This window comes from Macaca nemestrina, chromosome 11 (genome assembly GCF_043159975.1).
Source record: "Macaca nemestrina isolate mMacNem1 chromosome 11, mMacNem.hap1, whole genome shotgun sequence".
NCBI classification, from domain to species: Eukaryota; Metazoa; Chordata; class Mammalia; order Primates; family Cercopithecidae; genus Macaca; species Macaca nemestrina.
This window is the reverse complement of record NC_092135.1, coordinates 111,488,978-111,508,765: the sequence shown is the minus strand read 5'-3', so window position 1 is coordinate 111,508,765 and position 19,788 is coordinate 111,488,978. Positions and strand designations below refer to the sequence as shown.

The following is a 19,788-nucleotide window of genomic DNA, read 5'->3' as shown; positions in this document are numbered from 1 at the left end:
ATTACCTGATGGGTGCTTCACCTAAATCAAAACTACTGATTGCTCATACTTCACCAGGTCTTGCCACCTTTAATTATTTAAACAGAATAATGAGTACATGTATGAATATAATACAGTTTGAAATACTAAATAAATTTTCAAAGAGAACAAGAGATATATTGGTACTTGTTCTGAACCATCTTCTCTGACATTCTGCATTACAAAGATTAACCTTTGCTATGAACTTGCATTTCCCTTTCTATTACACAGTATGAAATAGGAAATACCAGTATGTAGCTAAGGAGGAAGCTGGAGTGAGAGATGCTTTCTATATTTATTGGACTATTCTTAATGTATTGTCAGTCCATGGAAATAGACCTGCCTTACCATAATAACATACTCCAGAAAAAGTTTTATGTAAAAATGGAGTGTCTTAATTTTTCAAAAATTGAAACTATGTCCTAAGGCAGAAAAGCATAGTTTCATTTCTTACCAAGCGTAGTTAAAGGGTGGGATTTTTATGTATTATATAATGTATATAATTATATACATAATTGCTGTATATAATTATAGTATGTCCAACAATGCCTTCTTGTAGGTCACTGTGGTTATTACTATAGATCTAGATAATTAAAAGGGAATGAAAAATGTTTATAGTCCCAGAAGGGCAACTGTTGGTCTATCACTGAATCTGTGAAACACTGGAATTGAAAATGCTCTGTGCATCAGAGCATTTTAAATGTTAAAGCCTTTCCATAATTTTAGCTGTGAGTTGACTGTAAAAAAAACAAGGTAGAACACCTTCTGGAAGATGACAGCTGCTCAGAAAACCCAGTGTCTAAACAAACGCACTTTAAAGTTGAAGATAGACACATGCAATGGCTCTAAAGACAATCTGAAATAAATTGAAAATCTAATCTACTAATTAGATAATGTATTTATTCACAGAACATACCCCAAAAAGGTAAATAGCTCACTAAAATAAATGTTTACATTTGCTGCATATTGTACACCTTTCTTCTTAAAATTTAATGGCATAAATATTATTTAATAGAAGCCAGCTGAATACCTTAGTACTTTGATAATAAACTATAAAACTAGCAGAATTAAACATACGTGTGCATGTGTCTTTATAGCAGCATGATTTATAATCCTTTGGGTATATACCAAGTAATGGGATGGCTGGGTCATATGGTACATCTAGTTCTAGATCCTTGAGGAATCGCCATACTGTTTTCCAGAATGGTTGAACTAGTTTACAATCCCACCAATAGTGTAAAAGTTCCTATTTCTCCACATCCTCTCCAGCACCTGTTGTTTCCTGACTTTTTAATGATTGCCATTCTAACTGGTGTGAGATGGTATCTCATTGTGGTTTTGATTTGCATTTCTCTGATGGCCAGTGATGATGAGCATTTTTTCATGTGTCTGTTGGCTGTATGAATGTCCTCTTTTGAGAACTGTCTGTTCATATCCTTTGTCCACTTTTTGATGGGGTTGTTTGTTTTTTTCTTGTAAATTTGTTTGAGTTCTTTGTAGGTTCTGGATATTAGCCCTTTGTCAGATGAGTAGATTGCAAAAATTTTCTCCCATTCTGTAGGTTGCCTGTTCACTCTGATGGTAGTTTCTTTTGCTGTGCAGAAGCTCTTTAGTTTAATTAGATCCCATTTGTCAATTTTGGCTTTTGTTGCCATTGCTTTTGGTGTGTTAGACATGAAGTCCTTGCCCATGCCTATGACCTGAATGGTATTACCTAGGTTTTCTTCTAGGGTTTTTATGGTATTAGGTCTAACATTTAAGTCTCTAATCCATCTTGAATTAATTTTCATATAAGGAGTAAGGAAAGGATCCAGTTTCAGCTTTCTACTTATGGCTAGCCAATTTTCTCAGCACCATTTATTAAATAAGGAATCCTATTTAATGCTATGTTTATTGCGGCACTATTCACAATAGCAAAGACTTGGAATCAACCCAAATGTCCATCAGTGACAGACTGGATTAAGAAAATGTGGCACATATACACCATGGAATGCTATGCAGCCATAAAAAAGGATGAGTTTCTGTCCTTTGTAGGGACATGGATGCAGCTGGAAACCATCATTCTCAGCAGACTATCGCAGGAACAGAAGACCAAACACTGCATGTTCTCACTCATAGGTGGGAACTGAACAATGAGATCACTTGGACTCGGGAAGGGGAACATCACACACTGGGGCCTATCATGGGGGGCGGGGAGGGATTGCATTAGGAGTTATACCTAATGTAAATGATGAGTTGATGGGTGCTGATGAGTTGATGGGTGCAGCACACCAACATGGCACAAGTATACATATGTAACAAACCTGCATGTTATGCACATGTACCCTAGAACTTAAAGTATAATAATAATAATAAAATAAGTAAATAAATTAAAAAACTAGCAGAATTTATCTTTATATTATAGAAAATATTTTAAATTATTCTGTAAAATATTTATAAATAATGATCACAAGTGTTTTAATTATATGTAATTATCACCTTCCTAAGGGGAATTTTCTTGAAGCTTAATGGAGTGTAAGTTCTTTCTCTCAGAAATGCAAAATTTAAATATAGACTTTGCTCTAATATATTGCTTATTTGTTTTGATGGGATGTAAACATGAAAATTACAACATAATTTAAACTTATTATAAATAACATTGGAAAATATAAATATCTATAATTATTTTCAAGATATTTAATTTCAAAACTCACATTTTAAAATGTGAACTTATTATGAAAACATAATTTAATATGTGATTAATTATGAAAACATATAATTTAATTAATATAGTTTATATATGGATATGTATAATTAAGTACTTAAGCTTTATATTGACTCATGTCCAAAAGTTACATTTCTATAATGCCCATATTTTCACAGTAAAAGCTACTTAGTAACTTTATTTCTGGTGTCTGTTTCAATTAAAATACATGAAATAGTACTGACATGAACCTGTTCGCTAGGTAGCATACACAAATGTGAACTTTGCTCATAGCACAGTCCAAGGTGTCCTATGTATATCTAAGTTCACTTAGTTTAATTACCATCAATCATTTAACATGTCAAACCTGTCCAAACCTGTTCCTCCCTTAGTCTTCCCCATGTAAATTAATGGTCACTTTATTCTTCCTGTTCTCAGGCCAAAAACCTTGGAATCATTCTTAAATTCTTTCTTTCACTCCACAACCAGTTCATTAGAAAATCCTGTCGACTCTCCTATCAAAAAAATAATGAAAATCTGACTACTCATTAGCCTCTATATCACTGTCAACTTAGTCCAGGAAACCTTATAATTTTCTTGGATTACTGAAATAGTTGCTAGTCTACCGGCTTCTATTCTTAACCCCCATAACAGCATAATTTCCTCACAGTAGTTACAGACACTTTGTTTTTACCTACGTAAAATTGCGTAATTCTTCTGTTCAAAATCCTCTAATATCTTCCTAACACTCTCAGATTAAAATTCAAAGTTCTCTTTACTGTGATTTATAAGGTCCTAAGTCACAGCCTCTTTGATCCCCAAGTACTTAATTTTATATTCCCCCTCCTATTCTCCAAGCTCACTTATTCTGTCCATGCTGGACCCCTTGCTGTTCCCGCAATATTTTGGATATGCTCCCACCTCAAGGCTTTGCATTAGCTGTTCCCTCTGACTCTAAGTTTCTTCCTAGTGCTCCACACGCCTCACTTCATCACCTGCTTCAGGTTTCCCTCACATATCACTTTCTCAAAAAAAGTCCTGGCCACTCTCTTTACAACTGAAATCATCCTACACTCAGTTTCCCTCTGTCTCGCTTTATGTTTTTCTATAGCATTTATGGCCATCAAATACAGTATGTGTTCACTATTGGCTTATTAACTGTTCCCTCAATCAATGTAATCTCCCTCAGAACAGATTTGTGCCTGGTTAGTTAACTGCCCAGAATAGTGCCTGACACATGTTCAATAATATTTGTGTGTGTGTGAATGATTGAATGTGAAAATCTCTTCAATCTTTTTATTTTTAAAATTCATTTCTCATATATGGCCTAACATCTAATTTCACAAAGAGATAGCCCATTAGTCTGGAAAATTAAAGCTTGATAAAGTTTGGAGAACTCTACAACCAACAAATGTTTCAGGGAACCATGCTTCTTCTATCACATGGCTTAGAACTTTCAAAGTCAACAGTGAATCCCACTGGAAGTCTTAGGGGTTAGGTCTGGAAGTGATGTACACCGCCTTTGGTTTATTTTTAGGCACATGGCAAAATTCCCAAGTTCAATTCCAAACTGAAGATATAATCTCCCAATGGGCTCAGAGAAGAGGAAACTGGACTGGTGAGCATCTACCCATCTCTGCCACACATAAACTAGGAAAACACTGCATGCCTACTGAGAACCAAGAATGAAATAAAGTAGAATGAAAGGACTGAACGTGACTAAGGGAGTGAGGAGTAAAATATTAGCTAGATTTTTCAGGCACTGCCTCTCTGAAGAGGTAACATTTGAGCTGAAAGAGATTAGAATGAGCTAGACATGTAAAAATCGGAGAAGTAATACAGGGAGTCCATGGAGAAGGTAGTGGAAAGACCTTGGAGTGGGAATAAGTGTGGCGTGTTTGCAGAATAGTGAGAAGACTGGTGTCACTGAGGAGATAGGGAAAGGGAGAGTGGGAATATACAGCCAAAGAGGTAGGCAAGAGTCTCATCTTGCAAAGGCCACACAGTAAGAAGTTTGGGTTTTATTTTTTCAACAAGGGGGAGACGTCATTGTATTTAAAGCAGGAAATCTGATTATCTGATTTACATTTTAAAAATGTGTTTGGCTATTGTGACATGAGTAATTATTATGGGGTAAGACAGGGTAAATTAGGAGGCTTTTGCAAGAGTATGAGAAATGACCATAGTAATACAGATAGAAAGAAGTGGGAAACAATTAAATATATTCTGGAGGAAAGGCTTATCAGACTTTCTAGTAGATTTAATGGTGGGAATTGCAGGGTGAGAGAATGAGGAATTTTTTAAATGACTCCTAGGCTTTTAGCTTAAGTAAGTTCACACACATTTGGTACTTTCGCAAAAATAAGGAAGGTAAGGAGAAGATTAGGTTTTCTGCGGGGAAACCAAAGTTATTTTTTGGACAGATGAAAATTTGGAGAAACTTATTAGATATTCAAGCTCAGGAGAGACGTCATGGTAGAGACACCACCATATGTAAAGTATTTAAAGCCAGAGAATGGAAGAAGCCACCTGCAAATGAGAGTGAAAAGAGGAAGCTGTAAAGTTGAGTCTAGGGCCAACTTATCAACCAGAAATCTGGCCAGAGAGGAGCAGCTCACTGAAGATGCTGAGAAGGATATGAGCCTGGGGGTCAGCAGGAATACTAGGAGCTCGCAAATAATAGGAGTCAGGAGAGGAAAAGCAGGAGTGGTCAGTTGTACTGACTGCAGCTCAGAGGTGAAGAAAATGAGAACGAGTGAGTGATGATGGGTGGTGGACATGGGGTGTGGCTAATGACTGGCAAGAGCAGTTTTGGGAGAGGAAAGCAAGAGAACCTGATGGCAGGAGAGAATGACAAGGACAAGTGGAGGCTGTCAGTTAAGTCCGCACTTTTGTCAGCCTCCTTAGAGACAATGAGCAGGATATGAAGAAACAGCATAGGTTTGATGGGGACTTTTCTGGATAAGAAAGAAAAAATGTTAAACGACTTGGCCACAATGGTGAAACGCTATCTCTACTAAAAATACAAAAATTAGCCAGATGTGGTGGCGGGCGCCTGTGGTCCCAGCTACTCAGGAGGCTGAGGCAGGAGAATCCCTTGAACCTGGGAATCAGAGTCTGCAGTCAGCCGAGATCACACCACTGCGCTCCAGCCTGGGCAACAGAGTGAGACTCCATCTAAAAAAACAAAACAAACAAACAAACAAGTAGTGGCCATCACTGGAAGACATGTTGTAGGCTGATGGGAAGCAACCCGTAAGAGTAGAAGAAAGACATCTACCTAAATCAGAGCTTAAAAACTCTCTTAACTAATTTAATTTAAAATCTTTCTGGTTCTTTGACCTATGAAACCATACTCTATGAAAATGCAAACTAGTAAGACATCACTGATTTTTAAATTACCTGGATTTTAATATGCATTTATTTTATTATGACCTTGTTAGAAAAACATTATAAAAATACATTTTGATAAATCTGTTTTTCCAGAGGAAAAAATACATAATTATTCTACACTTAAACACAATCTAGCTACTTATTTTCATATTTAAGTTTATAGCAATTATCCTAGGTCATGCATGTCATGCATTTTGCCCCAATCATGGGACATATAGTTGTGTATTACTGGCAAAATTGTATGCCCAACTATAAAAACAGAGATTATTTTTTCATTTTATGTATTTAAAATAATGTGTGGCTTATTCACTATTTTGTAGTTTGCCTTTGGGTTAACCAGATCTGACACAAATTCTTTCTTTGTGATTTGCAAGGTGTCTGAGTCTCGTGTATGTGTGTGATTGAGAAGGAGAAAGGAGAGACAGAGAGAGAAAAATAACAACTGCCTTATAGAAATATAAAGGTCAGAGATAGTGTGTGTATATAGCAGCTGAATCCTGGTACTTATAGAGGCTCAGTAAAGCATTGTTATTTATATTATTTCCATTGTTATTGCCATTACTTTTATTGCTATATTTTTGAAGTTAAGAAACCTATACACTATAGCTGAAGAACTTTCTTTCCACTGATGGTCAATAACAAACAAAAATAAACTTCAAAAATACATAGTCCCCAAGCAAAAAAACCTGTCTTTTTCCTTAAAGAAGCATATAATTGGGTCAATAAACACTGTATTGTAGACTTACTAAGTACTAAGATTCTGTATGTGTGTATCTGTAGAGGGGGTGGTATCTGGTTTTAAAATTAAGGACACAGATTATGAAACTATTTGAGAAACACTAATAATTTTAAATTGAGTTTTATATCATGTCTAGTTAAGGATTGGTAGTATAGAATGAGAGTACAGAGAAAGAAGTAGCAGAATAAACTACTACTTTTGGGAGAATGACAAACACATACAGCAAAAAAAGAAATAGTAGTATAAGGAAGCAGAAAATGAGACCAATTGGAAATGAAGTAGACAGGCAAAAAGTGTCCCATGTAAATAAGTTGTCCCAAAGTCACAACTTAATCTTCCACTGAGGTATGTTACCCTAAGAGACTAGTGTTTGATTTTCTTTTACCGATTTATTATTCTACCAATAAACAAACTAATAATGCTACAGCCTTCCCTCCTAATAGGTTAACTAGTGAAGATTGTTAACGAAAACATTATTCTTTGAGTTGCAGTAGTAGTAATCAGGACAGCTGTCTTTCCAAAGGCTGGAAATAAATGAAGCTGAAATCTATATTTTCCCTTTGACTAAGAGCTAAATGTTTCCCTCTGTTTCTTCTTCACATTTTCATTTAATAGAAGCTTTTCCCTTAACCTCCACATAATTGTTGCATTGACCAATATGTCCCATTATCTCCATAAAACACACAAGCTGCACTCATTGAACTCCAACTGCTCAGAGCTCTCCAATCACACACAAGTAGACCAGCACTGACTACACTCATCTGCCAAGGTTCATGATTATAAACAGTCACAGGAGTTTGGTCCTAAATCTGTTTATAAGCCAGTTGTGTTTGCTATTGTAGTATTAGCATTAGTTATGGTGATGAAAAGTGAGAATGATAAACGAAATTGCTTTCGATGAAAATTAATGTTACAAAAAGGTGGGGAGATCAACTGAAGTTGTCTGAAGTTCTTATTTTAGATAAAAGAAATGAAAAATTGAAATTGTAGAAGACTCATTACTGGCATAGCTTAGGTAAGAAATATTGTGTAGAATTCCAATCAATAGACATTTAAGAAAAAGTCGTGACCTTACAGCAAAAGACTAGCATATGAGTACAGGCACTTGTTTTATCTTGAAATAGAATACTAAGGTATAAATGTATCATTTTTATGGTTCCCTTTACTAACAGACCTTTTCAATTCATTCACCTACTGCTTTTGGTCATGACAGAAGTATTCATATGTGCTATGTTCTCATGACATATACCAGAGACAACATTCTTGCTACCAGGAAATCATCAACAAATGGGGTTTAGGAAGTAGACTGCACATGCCATATGGTCATCAAGAGCAGAGGAAGTTTTGCAAATAAAAAGGGAATACTCACTACAGGTAAAATATATATGTTAAAGAGTGGTTAATGTCTCTTCTGAGTCATTAGTCCTCCTTAAGAATAATAGGAGCAATTACAAAACAAATGCCATATATTTTTGTACAAGTCTTAGATTTCTTGAAGATCAGTTACATAAATTTGGGACTCTATGACAAAATGCAAGAAAATAATGCTACTTATATAAACTAAACCATAATGAAAATGATGTATCCATGATTATCAACAAAAGCTGGCCACTTAATTAAATGTAAATGTACCATGGAATTATAAGGATTATATATGCATATTTTCTACAGAAATTTTTTTAATTTTGAATAAAAATACTATCCATTTTATAAGTTTTAAAATAAATGTTTATGAATATAAATATGCAGATTTTTAAAACAATTTATTTCAATAAATGTTGAGTAATACTAAGTCTCATCTTTAAACCTACGTAGTTATAGTTCACAAAATTACAGTCCTCATAACAAGTAAAAATAACTTATTAATGGGGAAAAAGAACATTGGTAAAATTGGTAAGTAAAAAAAACAAATGAAATGCATAGTTGCTGAGATCCTATCTTTAAAGTAATCCTAGAAACTTCTCCACAAATGATTTGTGCATTTTTACTCCAACCTCTACAATAAAATACATAATAGTGCACTTAGTCTGTACTGCCACCAAGTGCTTAAACCAATTACTTTTAAGATTCTTACAGCAGCTATAAGCAAATTCTTTCACTGCTATGAGTAGCAATTTTGAAAGGCTAAAAGCAAACCATGTCAACCATGAATGGCTGTAAGAGCACCAAAATTTTGACATGAAAATAAAATCTCAAAAGTATTAATAAAACATCAAAAATCCTACCAGCTCACTGGAAGTTCATGGAGTCTAAAAATATTTTTCAGCTTGTAGTCAAATTTTGCTGGAGAAACATTTTCTTTACAAACATTCAGGTTTGCATTTGGTTGCATGTCTATGGGAAATTCTGAATCCTAGAGAAAAATATTAAACAAGAGCTCTGCGTTAAATATTAAAATCACTGCACATGTTGATACTCTTGATTTAATACTAAATTACAACATAAACATTATAATTATATTTGCCCAGAATTTACATGAAGTCCTTCATTTCCAATTTCAGTTTTGAGGAAAATATTTAAAAAGATAAAATTTTAAATAAGGCACATATCAATTTATATAACCAATTACAATTCTAAGCCTCAAGCTACATGTTAAAAATTACTTGAAAATACTCCCTATTTGAATTCCAATGAAGCACAATATAGCACTGTCATATATTATTGGTTGTCTTTTTTTAAATAAGCTTTCCAGGCCCAACAACAACGCCAGCAGTCAAAAGTCCATAATTCTTATGCCCCTTTTGTCCCCTATAAATGGCAGACTAAAAACACTTCCATTGCGTAACAAAGTTAACATTTGCTAATTGATTGATTACGATTTTCTTTTTAAATCTAAGGACACAGGACTAATTTAAAAACACTTACTGAAAGTAAACCGTTTCTATTAATCCCGTCAAATCACACACATTAGAATCCACATATCATTTCTTGGTCACCTCCCTCTCCACCAAGCAAACCATAGCTACAGATCAAAGAGCATTTTCAGTCCATGAGAAAGTAGTCCTTGCTCAGTGGAAAAAAGACATGCTACGAATAAGCACTCAACACATAATGAAGGAGAGATTAATTACTTAACTCGACTCAAAAAAACAAGTTATGAATCCCCTACTAGCTAATTCTGTAAAATTGCTCTGACAGAAGGCTCATATCATGAATTTTTGCACCCATTTATGCATTCAAAAATTATTTATCTCAAACATTGTTTTAGGCATGAAAAATCTTTCTTTTTTCTTTTCTTTTTTTTTTTTTTTTTCCATTTTTGAGACAGAGTCTCACTTTGTCGCCCAGGATGGATTGCAGGGGTGGGTTCTTGGCTCACTGCAACCACTGCCTTCTAGATTCAGGCAATTCCCCTGTCTCAGCCACCCGAGTAGCTGGGACTACAGGCGCATGCCACCACGCCCAGCTAATTTTGTGTATTTTTAGTAGAGACGAGTTTCACTATATTGGCCAGGCTGGTCTCAAACTCTCGACCTCCGGTGATCCGCCTGCCTTGGCATCCCAAAGTGGTGGGATTACAGGCGTCGTCAGCACCGCCTCCGGCCTGGAATAATATTTTTCTAATTAACAAAGTAGTACATATTAATATAGAAATTTTGTGCATTTCATAATACTACAAAAACCTAAAAGCTAGCTTAGTCTCACCACCCAGATATAATTACTATTAACACTGTGGTTTAATTACTTAATATTTTCCCATCTTTCTCTCTCAAGTTTTACAAAATTGGAACCACGCTCTATTATCTTCTCTCATTTTTCATTTATCAGTGCTGCATTTTCACATCATTTAGTCTGTTTTGAAGGAATGATGAATGCCACGTTTTACTTATTCAGTGATTTTTGTCTCTCTTATGGTTATCAACGTTATGAACAGAGTATTTGGTCTATAAATCTGCACTTCACTAAGTATTTCCTTAAAGCATAGTACCAGAACTGTAAATAATTCAAATAGAATAAATATTTGAGAAAAACATGATCCCTTTTCACAGACTGCTTTTTAGAAAAGCTGTACCAATTATACTTCTGCCAGTCACGTAGCACTGGGTGCAATTCACCATATCTTTGTTAATGGCATATACACACACATGTGCATACACACATGCACTTAAAACAATCCATTCTTTCAATAGTTATTTCCTTTGAATAATATTTATTATTGAGTGTCAATTTTATGATAGGCACCAGTTTCAGTTCTTATAATATATCACTAAACAAAATAGACAAAATTCTCTCCCTTATGGAGCTTACATTCTAAAACAAGCAACACCTAGGGCAATATAAATAATGAACATATATACTATATTATATCTATAAAACAAAAAACCTGTGAAAAAAATTTATTGCCAATTCATATATAATTAAGTTAAACATTTCTATATTTGTTATTTCTTTGCTTTACTTCATATTTTCTGAATTGCATATTTATGCCGATTGCTTATTTTTCTATTGTTTTGCTTGTATTTTATTTTAATGATGATGCTTGGGTTGGAAATAGGGGAAGGAATTTCTAACATAAATTAGTATGTTAGAAAATATAGCAAGATGGATCCAAATCCAGTCTTATATAGTTGTTTGTACTGCATGAAAATATCTGAAACCACAAACACAGCAATTTTTATAAGCATTGTTAAACCAATCATCATATAAAACAAATAGAAAGAGGTATTTAATAAAACCTAATCAACTAGGTCCTGCTGCCTATTTAGTAGAGCTAAAAAAAATAGTAAAATATGATGATAACTGAACAACTATTTATAAAAAGATTTACATCAAGAGCAGCAAAACCCTAATAAAAACAGTCTAATCTAAGCATAGATTCACTTGCAGAGGTAAACATCAGATTTCTTATATCACCCAGCCTATATGCTGAAATATTTCAGGAGACAATGGCCAATACATGGGTAGGCAAGATCAGTGACGTAAATGTGACATATATAAATAAGAACAATGTGTACAGGATGGAAGAAGTAAAACAAATCTTAAAATTATTCTTCCAAGCAAAAAAACCATAGCCTTTTTTTTGTGTTGACAAGGTACAATTGGAAGGCAAAGCTAAGCTCTCAGCAGTGTGCTTTAATAGTTCATTGGTCTCAACTCAAAGTGCACATTGAACTCACTAGGCAGCTTTTTAAAAAAATACCAGTATCACTGAGTCACACCCCAAATAAATTAAATCATGATTTGAGAGTAAGGCTCTGGCACTGGTGTTTATTTTAAAGATTTCTACGTGAAATAGAAGTCAGGGTTAAAATAATGGCTTTCCTTAGCAACTCAGCTCCACCACATACGAGTGCAAACTCAGGCAAGCTATTTAACAAGCTTTCAAAACATATATACACACACACACACATATATGCATATATATATATATATTTCTATCTGTAAAATGCAAACCCAATCATACCTGTCTTAAACGCTGCATGAAGATTGAGATAATCTCTGCAAAGCATTCATCACATGTTAGTCACCTAACACATTCATTAAATTCTTAGTAAACGTTATCTATTTATATTGCTATTTTTATTATTTCTGCAACTAGTGGCACATTAATTTCAGCTGGTAAGCAAATTCATCATGAATTATTTCATACTCCACTTATTTTTTATGAAATAATTCTATATTAATCAAATTATAAGTTTAATATTCTCCTGGTATATTGATTGAAGCAGACTTGATTTTGACATAATCTTACCCCCCCAAATCCCAGTTTCATAACCAGTTAATGGCTGGTTATCTCTATATGTCCCAGTACCAATAATAAAATAAGTTATTGCTTTATGGGTCAATTGGAATTAAATATAGTCTTATGTTTAAAAAAATGGAAGACCTGTGCTTGGCCTGCTTCACTTAACATAATAACTTTCAGTTCCATCCATGTTACTGCAAATGACAGGATTTCATTCTTTTTTATGGCTGAATAATATTCCATTATATATATACCATATTTTCTTTTTTCACTCACCCATTCACGGGCACTTAGGTTGATTCCATATTTCAGCTATTATGAACAGTGCTGCGATAAACATGAGAATGCAGACATCTCTTCATTATATTAAGCGAAATATGCCAAGCACAGAAATACAAATATTGCATGTTCTCACTCATACGTGGAAGCTAAAAAAGTGGATCTAAGAAGATAAAGAATAGATTGGTGGTTACTGGAGGCCGAAAAGGTCAGTGGAGAAGGAAGGATGAAGAGAGGCTGAATAATGGGTACAAATACATAGCTTCATAGAAGAAATAAGACCTAGTGTCCTGTAGAACAGTAGGGTGACTCTAGTTTACAATAATCTATTGTACATTTCAAAATAGCTAGAAGAGAATAATTAAAATATTTCTAACATAAAGAAAAGACAAACATTTAAGGTGATGAGTACCTGAATTATACTGATGTGAATGTTACAAATTATATAAATTACCACTTGTACCCTGAAAAAAATAAAAAATAATAAAATATTTTAAATGTCAAAGACCCAATGGGCACCTCATTCTTAACTTGAGTGACACATCAGTTAGGCATCCCATGGGAAGCCAAGCTATCTACTGGGCCTCTTTCCCCATGAGTCCCTTGGGTACCCAGGTTTCCCCCCCAACCCTAGATCTGTGCCACTCAACAGAGGTCTCTGCTTCCCTATCTTGTTATTTGCTGTTCATTGAACTAACATTCACAGGAATTGCCCCAAACAATTTGTAAGTGGAAGTGAAAAATTATTCAATCAGGCATTCAGTCAACATTTGAGTATCTACTCTATTTCAAGAATTATGTTAATTACCAGGTCACAAATATAAGTAGAATACATTCCTTCTACTCCAAGGATTCACAGTCCTGTGAAGGGTACAGCAAAAGTGAAAAAAAAAAATCATTGGAAAAAGCTAGAGTAAAATATGCAAAAGATAATAAGCAAATAAATAAGCAATAAAACTGTTGGAAAAGGGGAGATAAAATTATCATTAATTACAGATATTATGATTACATTGATAGATGATTAGATAGACAAGCCAAAAGGAAAAAGAAACTAAAGAGGCCATTTTACTATGGCTGATTACATCTGACAAATTATAAAATTAGTAAGTTTCGCTAGTATGCAATGAATTAACAGAAGATATAAAAGAAAAATATTGTCTGGGTGCAATTCCTCATGCCTGTAATCCTAATATTTTGGTAGGCCGAAGCAGGTGGATCGCTTGAGCTCAGGAGTTCGAGACCAGCCTGGGCAATGTGGTGAAACCCATCTCTACAAAAAATACAAAAATTAGCCAGGTATGGTGGCTCCCACCTGTACTCCCAGTTACTTGGGGGGCTGAGGCAGGAGGATCGCTTGAGCCCAGGAGGTGAAGGTTGCAGTGAGCCAGGACTGTGCCAATGCACTCCAGCCTGAATGGACAGAGTGAGACACTGTCTCCAAATAAGAAAAGAAAAGAAAAGAAAAGAAAAGAAAAGAAAAGAAAAGAAAAGAAAAGAAAAGAAAAATATTCCACTAACTCTAACAGCAATCAGATATAAAGACCTACTAGAACACTAACAAGAAATGTGTTAAACCTAAAGAAAGAAACTACACTTCATTCAGAGATATAAAGCAAGGTCTTATTAGTATAGATAGTCCATGGACTCAGAAAGTCTGCTGATAAACTTCTGAAGAAGTTCGATTTAAATATTCAATTCAAGTCAAAATATCAATGTGAATTTGGGAGCAAGCTTATCTCTTGCAGTACCTAGTGTTGCTTACACTGATCAATACTACTGGGAAATGATGATAATTCATCAGTGACCATTTAAATTAATTTTTAAAAATAAAAAGTTAAAAGATATTTTAAGATAGATATTTTAAAAATAAACACCCTATTAAAACAGATTTTATATGGCTTTTCTTTCCTTGTCTTAATTTCCCATGTGGAGAGGAATTTACCAAAAATGGAGACATTTTGCTTAGGCTTCTGTGCCCTCATTATTTCATTCATCACTCAAATGGCCCATTACCCTCTGACAAACTTCACACATCGCTACCTAGGAGTGACTGACAGCTAACATTATCAGCAAGACTTGATTGAGCTAATTGACATTCACAGTCTAAGTATGAAAATAAGAATGGGTCAGGAAAAGTCTTTCTTACTCATATATTTATTCAATTATTTGACCTTTATGTTTGTTTTCATTTCTTGGGCTTTAGACTGTAGGGAGAAGGATTATATTTGCAAAATGATGTTTCCCCAAATGTACTTAAATATTTTTAACTTAGTACTCATCAACTATCTAGTCTTTGAAGTTTCTATTCTAGATGTTTATATAAAACAAAATAGTTTTAATGTATTTTAAATTTATCACTGAAACTGTTTTAACTTTGACTCATAAGGCTGAAGCCATAAAACGAACAAAAAAGATGTACAGCCATAAACATTCACTTACAAACTTCACAACGTCATTATTTTAACATTATATTTCTAAACTAAACTTATTTGTGTCATAAACTAACAGAACATAGATAAAAGATCTGCTTGATTTAAAAACATAGGAAGTGATTAGATTTATCTTCTCTTAGTATGCACAGTATTTTGCATAGAAGGAATTATTTTAAGAAACACTTTTAGAATACAATTAAAGGCTAACACAAAAAGTGATACGCTTAGAAAATATTTAGCTTCTAAAGTTAAATAAGCACATATTTTTACTATATTGAATAATAAAGACTATTACTTTAAAACAAACTGCCATTAGTCAATTTCAACAGTTCTTCCAAAAGCAATCCTCTGACCAGGGCATCAACATTATCCGGGGACTTACTTGCAAAGCAAATTCTCAAACCCCTTTCCAAACTTACTAAATCAGAGTCTCCGTGAATGGGGCCCAACAATCTGTTTTCAGTGAGCTTTCCAGGTGATTCTGAGGCTTACCCAAGTTTGAGAATCCATCTGATCAACAACCCATCTTTCAAAATTTAGCAAACAGTTAAAAGATTTATAAAGCCTATCTGTAAGCATTACCATAATAGGTTCAATATATATACCATGTAAATTTGTACAAGTGCTCTCATACACTGCTGGTAATAATGCAAACTTTCTAGAAAGAAATTTGGTAATATGTATCAATTATATTAAATAATGACCAAACACCTTCTGTAAGTAAGTCAGTTTCTAAAAATGTACTCTCAGAAAATATTCAGACCAATTTGCTAAGATCTACATATAAAGTTTTCTATGGGTCATTATTTATTATAATGAAGGACTAGAAACACCTAAATTTCAAATAAAGGGTGTTTAATTTGATTGAACCATAGAATGCCATGCATCCAGGTGATGAAACATTATTTAGTTATTAATAAAAATATAATAATATTCATGAAGAATACAGACATAGGAAAGTGTCCACATACTATAGATGATATATGTATGACATATTTACACATATGTGCAACTAAAAGAAAGTGTGTCCAAATATTAATAGTAACTAACTTCATATGTTTTTCATTTTATAATATTTTGTATTCATTCATTTCTACATATTCAAATTTTTCTATAACGAATTAATATCACTTTTAACACAGAAAATCATGGAATTAAATATGTACACAATCTATAAATACCATATTTAACAGAATATAAGCAAATTAACTTAATGGCTTATCTATTTAATATTCCTTTTCCTCTAGCATAAATGGGCTTTACCACCTTATTAACAATCTGGTTCCTGGCCACATAATTCTACACTCTAATCAGAACCGTGATTCACAAAGACCTTTTCTCATCTATTTCCAGACTCTTTGTCAGGGAGTAATCAGATATTTCAAATTGCGCATTCCACTGATGGTTTATAATTACCTAAGAAGAATATAATTATACCTAAACCTAAATCTCAATTTATTAGTTAATAAAAATGAACATACAAATTAGAAGAATCATTATACCATTTGATTTTATAAACCTCCTCCTTCCTACTAAATAAGAATATGCTTATGATCTGACTACTGTCAAAACCCAGCACATGGCACTGATTTTCGATCCTGACATTTCCTTAAACTGAGACAAACTCAGCATGAGGATGTTTAGTAGTTTTAGAGTTATTTACAAATGTCAGTTCTGTACCCTCTTGTACCTAGGTGTGGCCATGTGATTTACCTGATGAATGAAATGTGAGCAAAAGCAACATGGGAGCAAGCCTGAAGTGCCAGCATGTGTTTGGCCACCGCTTTGTGCCCTTCATCTGATAATATGAAAGTATGAGGCAGGCACTCCCATCCAGCCTGTGGCCCTCAGTGATTATGATGTGCAAAGCCCCCTTGCACAAGGTAGTGCAAGAGAGGTATGTTTTTCTGTTTTAACCCACTGAGATATTTGAGTTGGGTTTCTGTGCAGATACGAACATTTCAAGTTTTAGATAAGATCATACGTACTGAGAAAAAGTTTAGGGAAGTCTCATTTTCTGTTCTCATTACCAAGTCAAGATATCCTATTACTGTTTGTAATTCCCAATTGTAGTATGTATTTCAGTGATGTTCTGATGCTTCCTTCATTTACAAAAATCACTGCAATGGCAACCTTAATAAACTTGTGTCATAAAGCAAAGAATGAAGTCTATGCCCTTCTCTTGCACAGACCTTTTCTGAGAAATGGGAATAATGATCCAATCCATTTGTGTTCCTTTTACTACAGTTTCCTTTTGGGGAATGCAAGAAATATTCTGTTCACTATGCACAGTGCCAGAGGGCAGCCAGCTGGCATAGTTCCTATTACTGGCACAAAGAGGACACACCTGGGTTATTTATCCCTCTATTTATTTGGAAGCCATCCTGGTTGCTCACATAATCCTCAGGAGCTTAAACAGAGGCTAAACAAAATTGAAGCAGGATTCAGGAGGTCAGGGGGCACTTACATAGTATCCAGTTATTGCTTATGTGTAGCTACTAAAATACAGGTATTTATTTTGCTGATGGTTTTAAGTCAAGTCAGTTCACAGTTGTGATAAATGGTTATAAGAACTTTTAAAACCTTATTAAAAACAAAAATGTAAGCAATTAATTGAAAGATGACAAAAGTCAATGAATTGGAAATTTATCAATAAAAATGTATTCTATTAAGGTTTGGAAAGTAAGGTAGCTTCTCTACTAGCAGTTTATTTTGAAAATGAATGAAGGCTTTCTAAACTTTTATTAATTCCTCTTACCTAGCAGTGTGTAACCTAAAATTGATAGAAGTGAACATTTCAGTGACTTAGATTATATCCCTCTCAATATAATTTTCATTTAAAATAAACAATTATGTAATCTCTACAAAGCAGAGACCAAGAATAAGCCTTATAAAGGTTACATTTGACTGAAGATGTATCTGACCAACTAGAAATTGCTTAATTGAATGGCTTGTCATGTTGTATTCACTGCCTAATATATTCTTTAGTTGGCGGGCTTCCAAAATGAAGAATAAGCACACATTTTTGTAATTGAAATTACAGCACAGCTCAGCTATCTTATTCTGACATTAATGCTAACAGGTTAATAATTACAATTTAATAAAAATTATTTCTAAGTTATTCACTTTTTCTATTTGATAAGCTTGTTTTATAATAATAAAAACATCTGGAAAGGGTCAGTTATATGTTATATGTAAAATAATCCTAGACAGTAAGTTATAACTTTTGTTTAACACTATGATAATCACATAAAAGTGTTACGAACCTAAAAATATTCAAAGGGAGAGTGTACAAAATAGAAAGACAGGTAGCCAAAAGCAAACGGAGGTTCAGAAGAGTGTGTGCCATATGATGACACAAGTGATCACTTCTGTCAATACTGGGTGCTGAAACAGTGCTAGACAATGCTTTACACAAAAGTCAATTAATGGAACAGCTTTTGAAAATGGTGACCTCGTTTCTAACAGATTTACTAAATTAAGAATTCATAGATTCACCTATTTCAGTTATGGTATTACCCTGAGTAAACATCAAAGATTTTCTGATTAGTTTTGTGGACAGAAAGTATGGATGATATTGACATCTCTTCTCTGCTTTAACCTGCTTCCATTCCTCAAAGGCAAGGCAAAATTTTGCTGTAGCAAGGCTAACTTATTTGCATTATTGGCTAAGGGGATATGCCTAATAGTACTGTCCCAACCAATTGGCATCTGTATGCTTTACATGCCCAGCTATAAATGCAAGTTTATGCCCAAAGTGATAGCATCTTAGCTAACTGAAAATGTCATTCTCTGTAGATGTCCATAAGGATTATCTTCGTGTGGGTTGGCAACTTAAAATGTAATAAAATTCCACAGTAAAATAACTAACTTCTACTATTAGCTACTCAAGATACTTGATCTTACTGTAAGCTTCCATAACATTTATCTCCTTTCTGATAATGTATGCTTCCATACTTCTTATCTTTGAATTTTAAGTAAAGTGGCAGTTATGACTATTTAGAGCAGAGGTCAGACATTCAAAAGCCAGGCATCGGAAAAATAATTCAAATGAATGAATTAGGCGGACATATGAAGAGATACATTCTACATGTTTAACACATAGATCACTTCAACATAGAAACATGCTGTCCCCCTTGTTTCAATACACATATAAGTTTCTAGATCTTTCTTTATCCCCTGTTACCCTATTTTGATATAGACACGAGTACTAAACATAATTTTCCTCTTTACTGTAAAAAAAATGAGGAAATATGAAGATAAATGCTAATGCAGATAAGGCTCAGCACTGGGAAGACAAGTGTGGTGGTGATGGCTGTAGAGGACTGAGGAAAGCATGCATGTCTTGCCTAAAGCACCTGCTGGCTCTCAGTTCCAACAAACGATGGGGGATGTAGGAATGTAAGCCCAATGTTAACAGATAGCACTTTTTTTTTTTCAAAAGGAACCATATATTTGGGGTTTTCATTGACTCATTCAACAAATATTTATTGATAGTCCTAATTTATCAAGTATTATTCCAATTGCCTGAAATACACTAGTAAACACACACACACAC

The 19,788-nt window shown here is 34.1% G+C and overlaps 1 protein-coding gene across 4 annotated transcripts in view; it reads right to left on the bottom strand.

Moving 5' to 3' along the window:
- LOC105481157 (sperm associated antigen 16) overlaps window positions 1–19,788 on the bottom strand; it is a 1,164,883-nt gene that overhangs the window by 933,756 nt on the left and 211,339 nt on the right. For all 4 annotated transcript variants that reach the window (XM_071073329.1, XM_071073330.1, XM_011740504.2 and 1 more), the window contains exon 10: window positions 9,059–9,186. In XM_071073329.1, coding sequence (XP_070929430.1) covers window positions 9,059–9,186 — 128 coding nt within the window. The remainder of the gene's footprint in view (window positions 1–9,058; window positions 9,187–19,788) is intronic.